At 38.4% G+C, this 17,075-nt stretch overlaps 1 protein-coding gene across 4 annotated transcripts in view; it reads left to right on the plus strand.

Moving 5' to 3' along the window:
- Positions 1-17,075, plus strand: part of LOC102291205 (rho GTPase-activating protein 6) — a 132,839-nt gene that overhangs the window by 87,223 nt on the left and 28,541 nt on the right. For all 4 annotated transcript variants that reach the window (XM_042219962.1, XM_042219961.1, XM_042219963.1 and 1 more), the window contains exon 2: positions 14,402-14,561. In XM_042219962.1, coding sequence (XP_042075896.1) covers positions 14,402-14,561 — 160 coding nt within the window. The remainder of the gene's footprint in view (positions 1-14,401; positions 14,562-17,075) is intronic.

Genomic DNA, 17,075 nt, shown 5'->3' on the forward strand with positions numbered 1-17,075 from the left:
CTGGCAATTGTAATTTTAACATGAATTCAGGGAAAGGGTGAATTCTCTAAAGTACTTTAATTTCTGCAAGTACAAAAACAGAATTTAATACTATGGGAGTATAATATTGCTTATATAATCTAGTCTGCCAGTGATAGCTGTGGTGCACCTGAACACCCAAAACATTGCACTTCATTAAATAATGTAGTGTACTGATTTATGTACAGGGAGATAAAGTTTTGATTCTTTGGGTGTACATGGACACATACATAGTACATCCTTGCTATTTTGACCCAGGGTTTTGTCTCAGTGCAATAACTCAACATGAACCATGAATTTGGAATTGCAGAACGCCATTTTTAAGGCATTTGTGTTGGCAAGAAGTTTAAGCTCCGATTGTTAAAAGACAACTTTAGATGAAAAACAATGAATAGTTTAACACAAGCAATAAACTGTGAGACTATAAAATGAGCGCGATGTGAAAGTGGGAAAAACATATGAAATTGGTTCTTAAAGCCGTGCTAAAATGCTCACGTTTACAGAAAAGTTTTTTGACTTCTATGGACAGTTTCCCTCTTCATAAAACCTTGATTGAGATTTCAATCATCATTTTTAGTGTGGGTTCTGCTAATTATAGTCTCTGAACTGGACCTGCCCAGTTTTTGAGGCACCGGACGAATATTTCTTGTTGTGCGATACAGCCCTTCCAAAAGTATGGCTTTACTTTTTTTGATTTGTAGTATAGCTTACTATGGATTAACAGTTATAATGAATGTAGCTTGCTTACTACCATTAATCATGAATAAAAACTCCACCCTTAGCTAAGGGCCATATTTTTTTTTCTCTCTACAAAACAGCAACGTGGCGGTGGCTGAAATGCTAAGGGTGAGATTTCAAAATTCAGTCTACAAGAAATGGATAATGCCACGAAAGGCTAAATGGTGGCTAGCTAGCTAGCAAATCATGTTAGAATTAGCATAAGGATGAAGTTAAAAGTCAGGTTGACAGAACAGCATTTCCCTTTTTTAGTGGCCTCTTGACCAAAAATGCAACTTGACAGAAGGCCCTCTATCACTTTTTTCATTTTCTTTTTTCTTAAACCACTGATCTACCAGTTTTTCCTCCGTATTTGTCAGAGAAAATCTAAGGTATTGGGGGGGAAAGCAAGGGGCAGGCATAAAAACACATTCCATAAAAAACATTAGTTTGAAAGTAGTGCTGGATGTCCATTTGGACAAAAACATAAATGACATTTCCTGCCATATTTACCATGAGACCAGGTTGGCCTTCTACAAGCGAGTACCGCATAGACACTCATATAAACACACACATTACCTCAACTTCTCGTTCTACTATCAACCGTGGTGTTGATACAATACCTGATTTCCTTTGCAGATTATGTAACCATTATGCAAGAACCTAAGTCTTGAAGGTCGGGCCTCATTACTACTGCAGGCCTTTCATATTAATCTGTCTTTAAAATGTTTGAAGTTCATTCGAGGCTTTAGATGTGCTTGCCAGTGATTGGGGGCAATATTTGGAGCATGCACTCCAAGTTGCTCATTCTTGTGGCTGAGCCAGCAAGGCCTCATTAAATGCAAAGGCAGACCAGAAAAAACAATATGAAGTGAAAGCTGATACCCATGTAAGTGCTTTTGAACCACTTTCAAAATCCGTTATTTTTTTGCTAATGTGTGGTGGCAACTCACAGCTAGAAAAATGTCGATAACCATTAAAACTATAGTTTATGGCTCTTGCTTGTTTTTTGGCAGTGGATGTTATTATTTTAAAAACACTGTGATTCCTATATCATATGAAACATAAATACCAGAATAATTCCTTAAAGTGCATATTAAACTGAAAAAAGGGTTCGTAAACTAACTCAAGCTGTGCGTTTTTGGACTAGAGTGTGTTGTGTAGTTCTTCCATGATACCAAGTGCATTAAACGTTGAAAGTCAACACAAAAATTGTTTTGAAAGGTAAACTGAGCCAAGTTTTCCATTTTGGATCCTTTTAGAAAGAAATCTCTGAGGGAGAAGTGTTGGACAGATTGTCCTGTGAGTGCTTTAAAAGAACAACACTGTTGTGTAACTTTGCTAGTATGTGTATTTTGTTCTCTTTTGGTTTGATGGACTTGCATTTTACTAGAATCTATTACATGTCTTATTAAGTTCAACTTAATAAGAAACAATATGGTCAAATACATGCAACGTGGATGATAAATCTTTCCCTTACATATTGTCTTTATTAGGAACACTTTGCAACTATCGCCAGAACCCAATAAACCCAATGATGATCAAATCTGAACTTTTCTGCAACAAATGTTAATGATCAGTTTTGAACAATTTACTCTGAACTTTTCATTTTAGATGATGTTTAATCATCAGTCGATCTAATGATGTAGGATTTTTTTTAAATACCAATATCTGGTCATTTAAAAGTTTAAAAATCCAATATGCTGATCTGTTTGCCAATATTTAGTTTTTCTTCCAGACACATAAAATATGGAAGAGATTTCTCTAACATTTGTTATGTGTATTTATGTACCCATTTACTCCAAAAATGTAAATGTCATTACATGTGTTTGTTACTCATGGCCATTATAAATACCAATTGTCAAATAGCTAATATAAACCCATCACTCATATAAGTCAGTCTCAACACAGATCACACTGTTAGTCAAATTTTAAAGTTTAAAGGTTACTTTTTACCTCTAAGTGAAGCTATAAGGTAAATTTCGATTCAAAGTGTTTTGTTTTTTTAGTCAGCAGTTCAACATGATACATTATACAAACGAATTTTAAATAAATAACACAATAAAAATCTTAATTTTAAGAAGTCAAAAGCTTCAAGTTTTACAGAAGAACCTAAACAGAATGGAAAACTTCAGTCTGGTTAATGCCAAACTAATAAGATAAATAAATTGAAATTGTTTACAAGAAATATACAAAAAAATCAGGCGAGCTTATTTCATAATTCTTATGAAATGAAAAAAAAAAAGACTTTTTATTGTCTTATTGCCCAGCCCGAATTTCATTGACATGTTTAAAAACCTGTTTTTCAAACCTTCTGCGTTCTTTTCCAACTACATATAGACAGTTATGTCCTAATCGCAGCAGCTGACCCTGTCATTGGACTAGACTACATGGTATGATAATTGCATTTACTGCCATAACTTGCTGTTTTTATCACTATAATACTCCATCGGCATGTGCCCCCATACTGGAGGCTTATAATCTAATGTTTTAAAACTGCTGATTGGCCTGCTACTACTAAATTCCTTTGCCATTCACTATGTAAACTGTGTAGTGATAATAATTCAGTAGGTATTTTCCCTCAGGTGAAATCACAAGCAATCCAAAACAGGTGGAAAAGCCCCTTAATTATCTGTGTGTGATGAGTACACATGCAAAAATGTCCGCAAACACACTAACGGCATCCACAAGCTGGGCTGTCTGGTAATTGTCTGCAGATGTGAACTTCGTGATTCAGGTCAGCAAAAGTAATGTAATACAATGCTTGAAGCCAATCTGTAGGCTTATAAACCATCAGACTGTTGAAAAATACTCATGCATTCCTCTAGTTCGGTGTTGTGGACAGAAACTCTGCTTAAGGGTCATTTAAAGCCAGCCACTAACACTGAGGCAAAAGAAAACAAACTGAAGTAGCCCACGATGTGAACATTTGTGGAATGTTCCTTTATCGTGTTTGTATTCGCTCTAAGTGATCTCACAGGCCTTTGGTGCCTTCAATGAATATTACTGCACTTATTCCACAATAGCAGTTCATACAAACCTGCACAAATGTCCAGGATAGTTTTCACATTTGAGATGTGTGCGTGGGTGTTGTGTATTAGAGAGAGTGATTGTTGAACAGTTGGTCCATGGACGTTCACAAAGACCTTCTCACTCAAATGGACACGGCTACAGTGACGTCACTAACTGGTTTCTGAAGTGCTGTTTTGAAGCCTTGAGATGAGCGTTTTTGGCCTTGCCAACTTGATGTTTCCAAAAGTAGATGCGACATCTGCACACTCATTTGCAATCAGCAAACCCCTGATAACCCTCCTTTCTGACACATAGCATGACCAAGATTTAGAAAGCTGATTTAATCTTTGTTCAGTATGACCGAAAATAAGTGACTAACACCATAAACTCTGCAGTGTTTCTAGAGGCCAAATCAGAAAACCTTTCTATAGATTTCTATTGGTATTTTGCAACCCGTGGAGCTACGTCCACCTTTTATACTCTAGACTACTGTGTTGTTATTAGAATTATGTTTAAATGAGCAAAGGTGAGAATCACTAGGCACCCCACAATGTAATATTATTATATAGCATATACTGCAAATCATCACCTTTTTTTAGCTGCAAATTATGTCTTCAAAGTGTATCAGTATATGTTTTGTCTAATAATATACAGTTATCTCACTTTAGTTTTTTTTAATTCATTTATTTTGCCATAAATATTGCAATAAGTCAGTCTGATATCAGTCTGCGATTGAATGGGACCAAGATAGTAACTACATGCAATCTGCTTTTGATAGTACAGCAATGAAATGTAATACATTTTCAAAAATCACGTGTCTCTTGCTGTTTACATTGACAAAAAATCACATTTAACAGAAATTCAAAATTAACTAGAAAGATTTGCATTTCCTGCGAAAATGCAGTGTGGATGCTTTAAAGCTGAAGCTGTATGCAAAAACTAGCTGAAAAAGCTGAAAAGTTGCAGAAATTGTAAAAACTTTGCAGAAGCAAAGGAACTTTGCTAAAATGGAATAACTTAGCAGAACTGCAATATCTTAGAGGAAAATACAAGAATTTAGGAGAAATAGTATAAGATAACAGAAAGAATATATTTAGCCAAAAATACTTAAGCATTACAGAAACACTATGATTTAGAAAAATAGTACAACAGAGCAGAAATACTGTGATTTACCAGAGACACTGTGATGAACTATGAATATTGTAATTTTAAATCAATACTATGTTTTAGCACAAATACTATAATTTGACAGAAATACTATATTTAGCACAAATCTTATAAAATAGCAGAAATAGTATGATTTAGCACAATAGTAATAACTTAAACAGAAAAATTGGAAAAGCAAAATGGACAGCTGAAAAAATGCTGAACATGCTGAAGGGTCCCTCAAATATACTTGTTAAATGAAAAAAAATTGGCAAAAAAAATTATAACAGCCACACAATCACAAATATGACACATAATGGAAACACACATGCACAGAGAGAACACACACAAGATCCAATTCAGTCAACCAGTCTAAATATATTGAATTTGAATCTTACAATGAGATCATCCCATAAAAAGGCTTCCTCTCTCTCTCTCTCTCTCTCTCTCTCTCTCCCCACACACACACACACACACACACACACACACCAACCACACACACACACACAGAAGTAAGTTTCTAGCTCAGTCAAGCAGCCTTGGAGCTGCTGAATTTGAATCCACCAATCAGAGAGCCTGTGCACTTTTTCCCGCCAAAACAGGTGCACGCAGCACAGAGAGACACAGGATTTTTGCAGTCTATTTCTCATAATGACGACTCCCCTCAAAGAAATGACCATAATTTCCTAACCGTAGGGGCTAGAACGGTCATTCTTACACCGTTTTGTTCAGAAGAGATGGGGGAATCTTAAAGTGTTGACAATTTATCATTAAAATATGAATTATTAAAGATTATTGACTTCTAATGCACCATAACTGAGTAGAGCAAAGCAAAAACTGCCTTGACTTGCCCTCAAACAACGCTTTCTAACTCTAAATCTATTTGGAGTATCAATATCATTCTTTCACCGTAAGAGACAGCAGGCTTTGGTGAACAATCATGGAAATTTTCAGGTCTCTGTGGAAATCCATTAAAAAGATATGACGAGAGAAAAAAGTGGTTCATTTCCAGAGTTTGAAATCTGAAGAAATCTGAGCGAAGGACGAATTTCCTACCCTCAAACAAGTCTAACTCATTTCAGAACGGTAATAGGTGAGAAAATAATTCTTGAATTGTGAGCGTCAGGAGTGTCTGAAGATATACTGGGACAAGCCTTATGTCTTAACTTTGCTTCGTTAAGGAGATATGACGATTCCATTACAGAAATCAAGCGGTGATTTTGAACAAGCTCTCCATTGACTTTCTATGGAGAGTTTTGCGACTTTGTGTTGGTCTGAGGAGATTTGCCAAAATTCTATAAATCCCACAACAATGATAGTGACATTTTCGGAAACCCAGCAAAAATACCTACGTTTTGATGTATAATTTGTGGAAGTTGAGTGAAGATTGAGCAAGTAGCAAGAAGTTGTTCGGACATGAAGAGAAGACTGCAAAACCTTCAGTGGCACACTGGAAGCCAAGTGCATAGCAACCATAACAACGTATGTATTTTGTGAAAAATCACAATTTTGCAACTGAAAACTTTAAGAGGCATAAATGTAAAACGGTAAAAGATTTGAAAAAGCTGAATCATACCTGAATAGCCTAATAATTTGAGAACATTTTAAAGTTTGAATGGTTGTTCTACGTGAAAATATGAGGAAGTAGTTAAGTTTCAGAAACAAGCAAATTTTAGCAGAATTGCAGAAGTTTCCCATTCATTTCAATGGGACAAATTAAGCTTAATATTTTAAAAAGTATAATAGTGAAAAATACCAAAAGACATAGCAGGAATTAGCAGAAATAGCAGAATATTTTAAAATTTGAACGGTGAAAATCAGCTGAAAATTGCGGAAGTAGTTAAGTGCCAAAAAGTGTACGGAAGTCCCAAGAGGAACTCAATAGTGTGGATGCTTAAAGCATCCACACAACTATTACATTCGCACTCAGCAACCTTCATGTTCTACAGGAATATAACCGGAATACAACCAGCCGGCAACCAGCCGAGTTGAGTCTCTTCACTTGTGCTAGTTGACAAGGACTCATTAAGACTGATGGCAACATGTTGGCAATCTGTTGGCAATTAGGCAGCAATTATCTACAAAGCTTTGACATTTTTGATAGTGATTACAGTCATTCCAAGTCAGACTCCAACTATTTGCAGAAAAGTTGGCTTCTTTCAGGTGACCTGTGCAATCACCTTCGGATCAAAAGTGGGTGAGCACTGAATGGTTGCCCAGAGTTTAAGGATGTTGCAACTAGGGCTGGGCCATATTATACCGTTCACGGTAATACCGGTATAATGTTAGGCAACGATAGGAAAATGAAATATCGCGATAGAATGGGAGTAAAACGCGCATGCGCAGTGCCTTTGTTTTCATACGCACATGGCCGATTGTTGAGTGAAACAGATGAACCAGAATTGGTTTGTAAAAATGGTGCAACTTCCGTGATGTGGAACTGGTTTGGTGTTTGTCCGTCAGATACACAACAAAGCACATTTTTTTGCAGAACATGCAAGCGGCCGTCGTTATTGTCATATTTGTCGGACTAAGATGCTCTTAAATCTGGGAGTAATCTGGGTCCTAAACTCCGTATGCTTCAGGTCAAACAACACTGCAGCATCACTTAGAGTTAAAAACTGTCTAAATTCTTTCATCTTTAATAAAACGATCAGCATTGCTGCTTTACCAGGTGTAACTATGAAGTTTAACTTCCAGGCATCCATGAAAACAAAAGTTATTACATTTAACGGAGTTAGAAGTTAGCAGGAAGCTAGCGGAAGTTAGCTCGCTAGTTTCGCTAGTTACCTAAGCATGATATAGCATGTTCTGACAGAGATTTCTGAAAAATTCAAACGTACAGCTCTGCTATCACTTCCAACATAAATGAAGACAGGAAACTAAACAGCAGTGACGTTTGTAGGGTTACTGAAGTTGGGCTAGCTGGTATATAATGATGTGCTACGTGATCGCTAGCGACACAGCTATGTTAGCATAACATAAACAGTGAAGCTGGAGGACGAACACTAACACTTTTCCACTTATAAAAGTTAACGTGAAGGTTTCATGGTTAGAGACAAATGCAATCGCATGGCAGGATGCTGTAAACGGACCAAACTTCAGTCAGGAGAACAACTGAGATAATCCATCCACAATACGAGGTTAGTCATTAATATACTGCAACAACATGGGAATAGAGCAGCTGCCAGAGAATTCAACATTAATGAATCAATGGTACAGAAGTGGAGGAAGCAAGAAGAATGAGTTTAATAAAGTTTGATTTATCTGACTGCTTTGTTTCGCTTAATGTGCCTTATAATCCCGTGCACCTTATGGTCCGAAAAATACGTACTGCACACTGCAGTTTAATGTTGCAAAGCACCTCTTTTTAACTTCAGTGGATATTATACATGGTTATGCTCAGGATATGTCAGCCCATTTCTACTGGAAATGCCTTTTGGTTAAACTTTCAGCAAGGAATTTGCATTTGCACTGTTACATTTTTATAAAGCTTTAATGTACATAAAAACCAGCTTCTTGTTTAAGTGAAAATAAATGGAAGGTTGTCTTTTTGCGCTAGTAATGTTGTGGAGTTGTATTTTGTCTCGCATCAATTATATCGTCGAGTTATATCGTTATCGCAAATTTTCAAATATATATCGTGATAAATATTTTTGGCCATATCGCCCTGCTCTAGTTGCAACATCCTTAAACTCTGGGCAACCATTCAGTCACCACAAGCTGTAGCCGGTCGCAGAATGTGGGAAAAAAATACAATCACCAGGCAAACATCGACTTTTATTTATATTGATGCAAGGAAGTTAATGTCCTATTTTTACTTGTGTGACTGAGATGTTATCCAAAGTTACTTCCTAATTCAGAGCAAGCTAAGTATGTCCAGTGCTGGATGGTTTTTCAGTTGAACCAATTTAACCTCCTAAGATCCGAACTCTTTCTTGGGATGCATTTTTAATGTCTCTTTGCTATTTGGGCTGATTGGGACCTGATGAATGTAAAAACAAAGAAATACTCGATTTTTTATTTTTACCTGATTTTGTTTCTGAGAAAAATGATATCCACATATGAGGACATTCGCTTTAAATTTTGATAGGACAGTGGTCGTATAATGTTCTCGTAAGTGGATATCAGGCCCTTGTAGAGCAAAATTTAGTATTTTGGTCTAGGCAACTCAAAATGTGATGTCCACATATGTGGACGCCAGGGGGGGGGGGGTGGGGGGGGGGGGGGGGGGGGGGGGGGGGGGGGGGGGGGGGGGGGGGGGGGGGTCCTAGGAGGTTAATGTAAGTTTGCTAGGCTAAATCTTTGCTCTCAGCATGGTGATTCATGAGATGAGCCCTCTCATTCCCAGAGTGTTTTAATTTATTAAAATATTGATATTGGGTGCCCCCCCCATCCTTAGAAATGAGTGCGTTTTTAAATATCGTGCTTTATTTGTCTGTCAGTTGTGTGTTGAATCTAAAAAGACTTATCATGATAAAATAAATAAAACCACACAACTGAAATATGAACAAGGGTATGTAGAGAGACACTCAGTCCTTAACATTCAGCCTCTTATACTAAGGACACTGTCAGTAGCCCTTGTGGACATGTGTATGCATACATTTCATTGATGACACACGGTCACAAGTCAATGGGAAACCAATGAAAAAAAAAAGAAAGCTACAGCAGTTTTTGTAATGCCACTTGCTTGAGGCCAAGAATGGTCACACTGATGCCTCTGTGGTATTGTAGGTGGAGTTGCAGTGCTCAGATTCTGCATGCACTCATGCATGTATCCAGGGACACACACAATTCTTATTAATGATATAATTTAAAAATGTGTTTCTACAGTGAGTCTCTGAACCTAGCACGTGACTATGCCCTGATTTTGCAAAGTAGTTTTTATCGTGAGACCAACAAATGGGAGTTAGGGGATTGTCCTGTAGTAAATCGATCACAGATGACAGAATTCTGTGAGACATATTTTCTTTGAACCCCCCCTCCCAAAAAAAACACAAAAAAAACTAGAATGAGTCACCAAAAGTACCTGTGGTCTGGTCCAAGTGATGTTTGGTTGTGGTACTAGACTGAGCAAAGAGCAAGTCATGTTGTGTATTATTTAGTAAATTATAGGAATATATAATGACCAAAATGATCCAGTAATGCAAAAACAATCCAGTAGAGCATCAATTATTATAACCCCAGTCTTTATGTTATGTGCCACTAAACATACCTTTACACATTCTGTATAACTTTCATGATGCATTTAATTAACATCACATTGTGAGTGCACATTTGCAGGGTTATCATAACTGTTTCACCATGGTCATGGCATCTAATGATTTACGCAGTGCATCATAGCACCAAGTGTTCCAGTGCCTGAGTGCGTGCATGCGTGTGTGTATCTTCCAGGTGCGTTACCATAGTAATATTTCTCTCACTTCCTGGCTCTTTTGAGTTCTGTATGTATGTGTTGCCAAGGAAACTGACATAGTCTATTGCCTGAGGTTTTGCGCCATTTGTCCCATTGTCTAAAATAGAACAGAAACCACATGCTGCAGTTCAGTATATGTCCAAATGGTATTAGTCATCTAACTGCATAGTGCTGGCCCAGTCAGCAGAGTCATTAATCTTTCCAGGGTAAAATCTGTCAGATGGGAGCACAAAGCAGCAGTAAAACTGATAGCATAGCATTTGCTGAATCCAGTCCTTAACAGAAGCATTAAACTAAGGCCTGCACACTTAAAAATCTCTTGATGCTTGGTCTCATACTAATCCTTGTCTTTCTTCTTCCTTCACATAATATATTCAGTCATTTCTGCTGAAACAACAACAACAACAAAAAAGTAGTAAATAGCACCCGTTAAACTTTAAATTATCTGATTATATCTGCCCAGCCATTCCAGCAAACAGCCAATTGGAGGCTTTACAATACAAGCCAGCATGACAGAAGGAGCTGGGGTAAGAGGTGGCTTGCAAAGTGGCTTGCATCAGCTGTGCACAGGCTAAAGCTGCTCATGATTCAGTTATGCTAGACTAAAAGGTGATTGGCACCTGTCTCCAAACAATTGTGGTCTGACTCAGACTGACTGCTGTAACTCAGGCAAATTGCCAACACGTGTCCAGCCGCTGTTTTTGCAAGTTTGACTAAATAGTAAGTATAATAGGAAGGCTGGAAATTGGTGTAATGATATCCCCTGAGCTTGACTTTTACATGCAAAAACTATGGCTGTTAGTTATGTCTGTTGCTCTGAAGTCCAGTTGGATGTCTGATTTGGTTAAACTTGGTGCTGGCTCTTTAAGGCCAAAATGGATTCCAACCCAGTATTTTTTTGCTCTTTATGGTTGAACACTAATGTGAAAAAATAGTTTTCAAACATGTTGTATCTTTTTTTCCCCATAATTAGCAGACTTTGGTGCACAACGGGGAGGGGTAATAACTGACGTAAACATTGAGCTTTTTTTCTTGGATTTTTGTGCCCTGAATGGACTTACTATTCTACAGATGGATATCAGATGGATGAATATCATCACCAAGGAATTGGTATTCCTTTACCTCAATGTTATTTAAGCATGGAAAATACTAAAATAATTAAAAGTTACTATTAATTTAAAGAAACATGCAGTGTAAATAAATAGAATTGATGCTGGTGCACCAGTTTTGGTTGGGACATATTCAATCATTGTTGGCCAGAAGAGTGGCCAACCATGAGCAAGAGCATCAAGTTGGAATTATGGTTAAAAAGAAAGTTTTTTAATGATGTAGATGGTAAGAAAATTCAACGCACATTTACTATGTTTTTTTTTCTTTTGGACACATTAAACAAACAGATTTATATTTGTTATTTATAGTTATTTACTTACTCGTTTACACTCTTACAAGTATTAGCGTATTATGCTGAAGTAAGCATGTCTTCTGCAATCTTGAATTCTTTGAGCAAAGTGTTGGACAGATTGTCCTGTCCTGTGTTCAACACTATTGAACAACACTATTGTGTAACTTTGCTATTTTCTGAGCGTATTTTGGCGTGCTGGCATGTTCAGCTTAATAGGAAATAATATGGTCAAATGTGGTCAGTGTGGAATTCATATTCTGCAAAGAATAAAACCTCTTTCACTGACATATTCTCTTGATTAGGATCACTACATCTACTGTCATGGTTTGAAGACCAAAACTCCCTAAACCCAGTGTGTGTTTTAAAGTTAAAATTTTAATTTTCTACAACGAATATTAAATACAAATTTAGAGAGACTTTCTCAAAACAAAGCTGAAGGGTGTTTCTTTTGTCTCTTTTTTATTAATCGCCTATTATAAACGTGATACCGATGAATTGGCTAATAGCGCTAATATTGGCAGATAATACAGCCCTATAATGTACTTTTACTACTATAAATGCACATACACAACATATTATCTTATTTACGAGTTGAATTGTTCAAGGCACTTTGGTAACAGTGAGCTGACGGCCTGTGTGTCATTCATTCAAAGGTATAAACCAGAGTCCAGCAGTGATAGCAGGACTTGGTCTCCCTCCCTCGGCTTTTCTGTCAGCATTCCACAGTTTTCGACACTTAAGAGCCGAAGCTCATCCGTCTTGTTCAGAGATCCTGCTGAGCAGAACCAGCTCGACCGAGGACAGACCTCTTTCTTTTTCTTTACTTTTTTTTTATAACATCGTTCCAACAGCTTGTCTTTTCTTTTGTTGTATGTGTGTGCCCTCTGAAGTGAAGCGGGCTGAAAAAGGGTTTCCTCAGTCAGCGATAAGGAATGGCGGTACACAGGCGTGCACTGACAAAAAATATGCAGAACAGCTGTGCTGGATAAAATGCTTTCTGAAAGGGGGGCAACATGCAACTCGCTTCACTCGCTCACTCGCACACAAAGTCATTTGGCTCTCCAGGTTGCCTGTATCCACATCATGTTTTCCTTCCATGGCTGAATGATGGCTCTGTTGCCTCACTGCACTGACTGGGGTCAAATAACAAGCGAGCTGACAGCAGGGAGGGTTGAATGGCTTCAGGAAAATATTGTTGATAGAGGCCCAAATATGAAAAGTTAAGTCTTCATGGTGTCTCATTTTTCTTCTACATACCATGGGTAAACATCAATCAGATGAAAATTTAAACAGGGATCTAATAAGAAAAAGAAAATGCTCATTCTTGCATAAATGCAGACACATTGCACACTGTTAAGCCATCAGTCTGGTTAAGGCATTAGGTAAATTGACACAGAGGAATGCATGAATTGATATTCGGGTGGCTGAAACGTTCAAAACCAATGCTGTCTCAGAATCTCCAGTATTTAATTACGTTTTACATCAGTTCAGTTTCATCCTGATCGCAGATAAAGCCCAACCTGGAAGGTAAATATGCTCATTTTGAATCCAGGGCACATATTGTAGATCCATCAGTATAGGGCCAGCTTAAGATGTCCCCAATTGCTCCTTAGAACTAGAATAGAGGAGTGTCTTCCAAAGCACGTGGTGTCTTTATTCGTCTTTGTAGGCTACATCAGCAGTACAGTAGGTTTAATCAGCTTCACATTCATTAGTTTTTAAACATTTGGTGCTAAATAAACTAAGTCCCATAAGACTTAATTATTTCCATACGCAATCAGGGATCAAGACATTTTACCCAAGTAAAAAGGTTTTAGAGGTCTTTCTCCTGGAATAGATTAAAGCCTTCTGTAAATCTACAAATTAGTCCACACCTCACACCTCTGCTTCTTTTCTGCAGTTTGCTGCTGCCTGGCTCTTTGCGTCTGTGAGCCCGACTTCATCACAAGTTGGCTGACCACATCAAAGAAGAACAGCTCTGTTTTGCATTGCTAAAGTGTGCTTTGTGAAGCAGGAGAGGAAAACCCGGTGAAGTGAGCGTTAGTTGGCAAGATTAGTGAGGTGGAAGCAGACATGGAGCGCACCAAAATTATAGAAGATATTTTAACGATGCAATTTTATTTATATAGCACCAAATCACCAAAACAATCTGTGCTTTATATTGTAGGGTAAAGAGCCTATAGAAATACAGAGAAAACTTCAACAATCGGGCAACCTCTTTTGAGCAAGCGCTCGGAGACAGGTGGAAGGAAAAACTCCTTTTTAATAGGAAAGAGGAGAGGAAGACAGGAGAAAAGGCATGCAGCCACTGAGCTAACTGCTTGATTCACTTGTATCTCCTATCATATGAAAACATACTATATGGAAAGTGAATAAAGTTAAGAACAGGATTGTCACTGGAGGGTTCAATCAACAATCGAGTTACCTGACGAGGAACCATATTCGATACACATAGATACTGACAGGATGGCATTTAACCCCCAAACGCAGCCCTAATCCTAACCATATGATAACTTATGTCGTAACTTCTCTGACCTGGACTTGCAACATAAAAATTGAAAATTGGTGCATCTTTATATGAAAACCGATAAAAATCAGCAATGCAATGTAAAATGACATGAAATGGTTCCATGTTCCCATACTGTTAATATTCCTTTTGGTATAAGTTTTGTCTCACTTGTTCTTCCCAGGGGGATTTCACCTGGAGCAGCCTGTCGGGGCGGAGCGTGCGTCTGATGCCAGTTGCCATCCAAAGCCTGTCAGAGCTGGAGAGGGCCCGGCTACAGGAAGTGGCCTTCTCCCGTTTACACCAGGACTATGACTTGGGATGTCAGATAACCATGCCAAAAGGTGGGGATTGTTTTGTTCTTTTTAAAGCATACTGTAGACTTGAGTTAAACAGCATCACATCATTTTTATGTTTAAATCAGTATATCCAATCCATTCAGAGCTAACAAAGTGCTTTGGATAACATCAGGGTTTTGAGAACCTGACAGTTATATGACTGTTACCAAACCAAATGCATGTATTATTGCCTCCAGGACTCTTCTGTGTTACATGCGGTACAAACTGATATGCTTGACCTGGGTTTGTAGTGCAAGCTTGTCCAGATATCTTTAATTGTTCCATAAAGTACAGCCAATGCTCAAGTCCCTGACTACATCCCTCAAGTGTATTGAAGGGAAGTCGTGTATGGTCTATGTTTGGGGAAGTTGTGACAACACACGAAAGATATAAGCCTTATTTCACATAGGGATTGGTTGCTTCCTGTTCGCCTTGGTATCTGTTGACCTCCCGTCCTCATAACGACATGAAACTCCCTTTCCGCTGTGGCAGAGGCCAAGTGCAGCCACTGTAAATGCTATTTAAAAAGTCTTAGGGTGTGCACAAGAGTGATATAGTTGACCTTATTGTTCTGTGTTTTGCTCTTGTAAACCAGATAATTAAGCTTTTGCTAAACTTGGATTAATTTGTCAAATTTTCTCATTTTCCAAACACGGACAGAGCACTGCAGTGAGACTTCTGGAGTTGGTGGTTTTCCACTGGCCTCGCCCAGCCTAAAAATGTCCACATGCATCAGTTTTTAGATATCAGAGAAAACAAATATAATCTCACCCAATTTAGGAAGATAAGTTTGCAAATTTTAATAAATGTAAACCCTTACTGGATTTTTAAAAGTGGACTTGTCAGTGATGTAATTTTAGCTCTGTAGTCCTGAAGTCAATCAGTCTGGAGTTCAGAAATACGCAGATATGCAGTCCTATTAAAACTAGGTACACCTTTACTGTTTCCATAGGAATTAAGTGGAGAAGTGGCATCCAGGTGCTGCTAATTAGATGCATTTTCTTAACTCAAGGGTGTCCAACTCCAGGCCTCAAGGGCTGGTGTCCTGCAGGTTTTAGATATCACCCTGGGTCAACACACCTGATTCAAATGATTAGTTCATTACCAGGTTTCTGGTGAACTTCAAGACATGTTGAGGAGGTAATTTAGCCTTTAAATCAGCTGTGTTGGATCAAGGACACATCTAAAACCCACTGGCCCTCGAGGCCTGGAGTTGGACACCCCTGGCCTAACTGATCATCATCAAGCCCTCTATAAAAGCAGACGTTTAAGCAGTTTTAGCATTCAAGCATGTGTTAATATAATGCCACGATCTTCCCAGGAGTGAATATCAAAGCAAATTCATCCTATGTTGCCTATTGCAGCCACGGGTTCTGAGCACCTTGCAGTCATTATGTTCACCATGAACTTCTCTGCATATTCTAGAGGCCATGTGTCCGAAGGCTAAAGCTCGACTGAAATTGAATCATTCAACAGGTCAATGATCCCAAATCTACAGCACAGTCTTTTGCCAGGAGTGATCCAAGATTCTTCCACAGCGATGTGGGATGCTGATAATGTACAAAAAATGATTAATTCAAGTTATTGCTGCTGAAGTTGGTTCTACAAGCTACTGGATCATGGGTTGGGCTTAGTTTTTCACAACACTGAATGTTATTTTTCACATGGCTGCATAACATGAACGCAGCTTTCATGACCTCTAATTTGTCAAGGCTCGCCTTGAAAGATTGGGCAATGTCTTTTAACAGTTGGTCTGTTAATGTTTTTAAAGTAGTCGTGTTACTCACGTATACAGAAGGTCTTACAAACCACAAAGTAGCGAGTCCCTAAATTCAACCCTGCTTTATCAACTTTTTTTAGTATCACAGGCACCACGATTTATGAGGTGCCGTAAGGGACATTATTACTGAAACGCTCTCACACACACTACTGAAATTTTAGCTCTCACACACACAACTGAAACGCTCTCACACACACTACTGAAACGCTCTCACACGCACTACTGAAACGCTCTCACACACACTACTGAAATTTTACGCTCTCACACACACAACTGAAACGCTCTCACACACACATACTGAAACGCTCTCACACACACAACTGAAACGCTCTCACACACACTACTGAAATTTATAGCTCTCACACACACAACTGAAACGCTCTCACACACACTACTGAAACGCTCTCACACACACTACTGAAACGCTCTCACACACACTACTGAAACGCTCTCACACACACTACTGAAACGCTCTCACACCACTACTGAAATTAGCTCTCACACACCGTAACTGAAACGCTCTCAAACACACACTACTAAACGCTCTCACACACAGACTGAAACGCTCTCACACGCACTACTGAAACGCTCTCACACACCATACTGAAACGCTCTCACACGCACTACTGAAACCTTCCACTATGAACGCTCTACACGCACAACTGAAACGCTCTCACACACACAACTGAAACGCTCTCACACACACTACTGAAACGCTCTCACACACACTACTGAAACGC

Source organism: Haplochromis burtoni, unplaced genomic scaffold (assembly GCF_018398535.1).
Source record: "Haplochromis burtoni strain Fernald_Lab_line unplaced genomic scaffold, NCSU_Asbu1 Contig_40, whole genome shotgun sequence".
NCBI classification, from domain to species: domain Eukaryota; kingdom Metazoa; phylum Chordata; class Actinopteri; order Cichliformes; family Cichlidae; genus Haplochromis; species Haplochromis burtoni.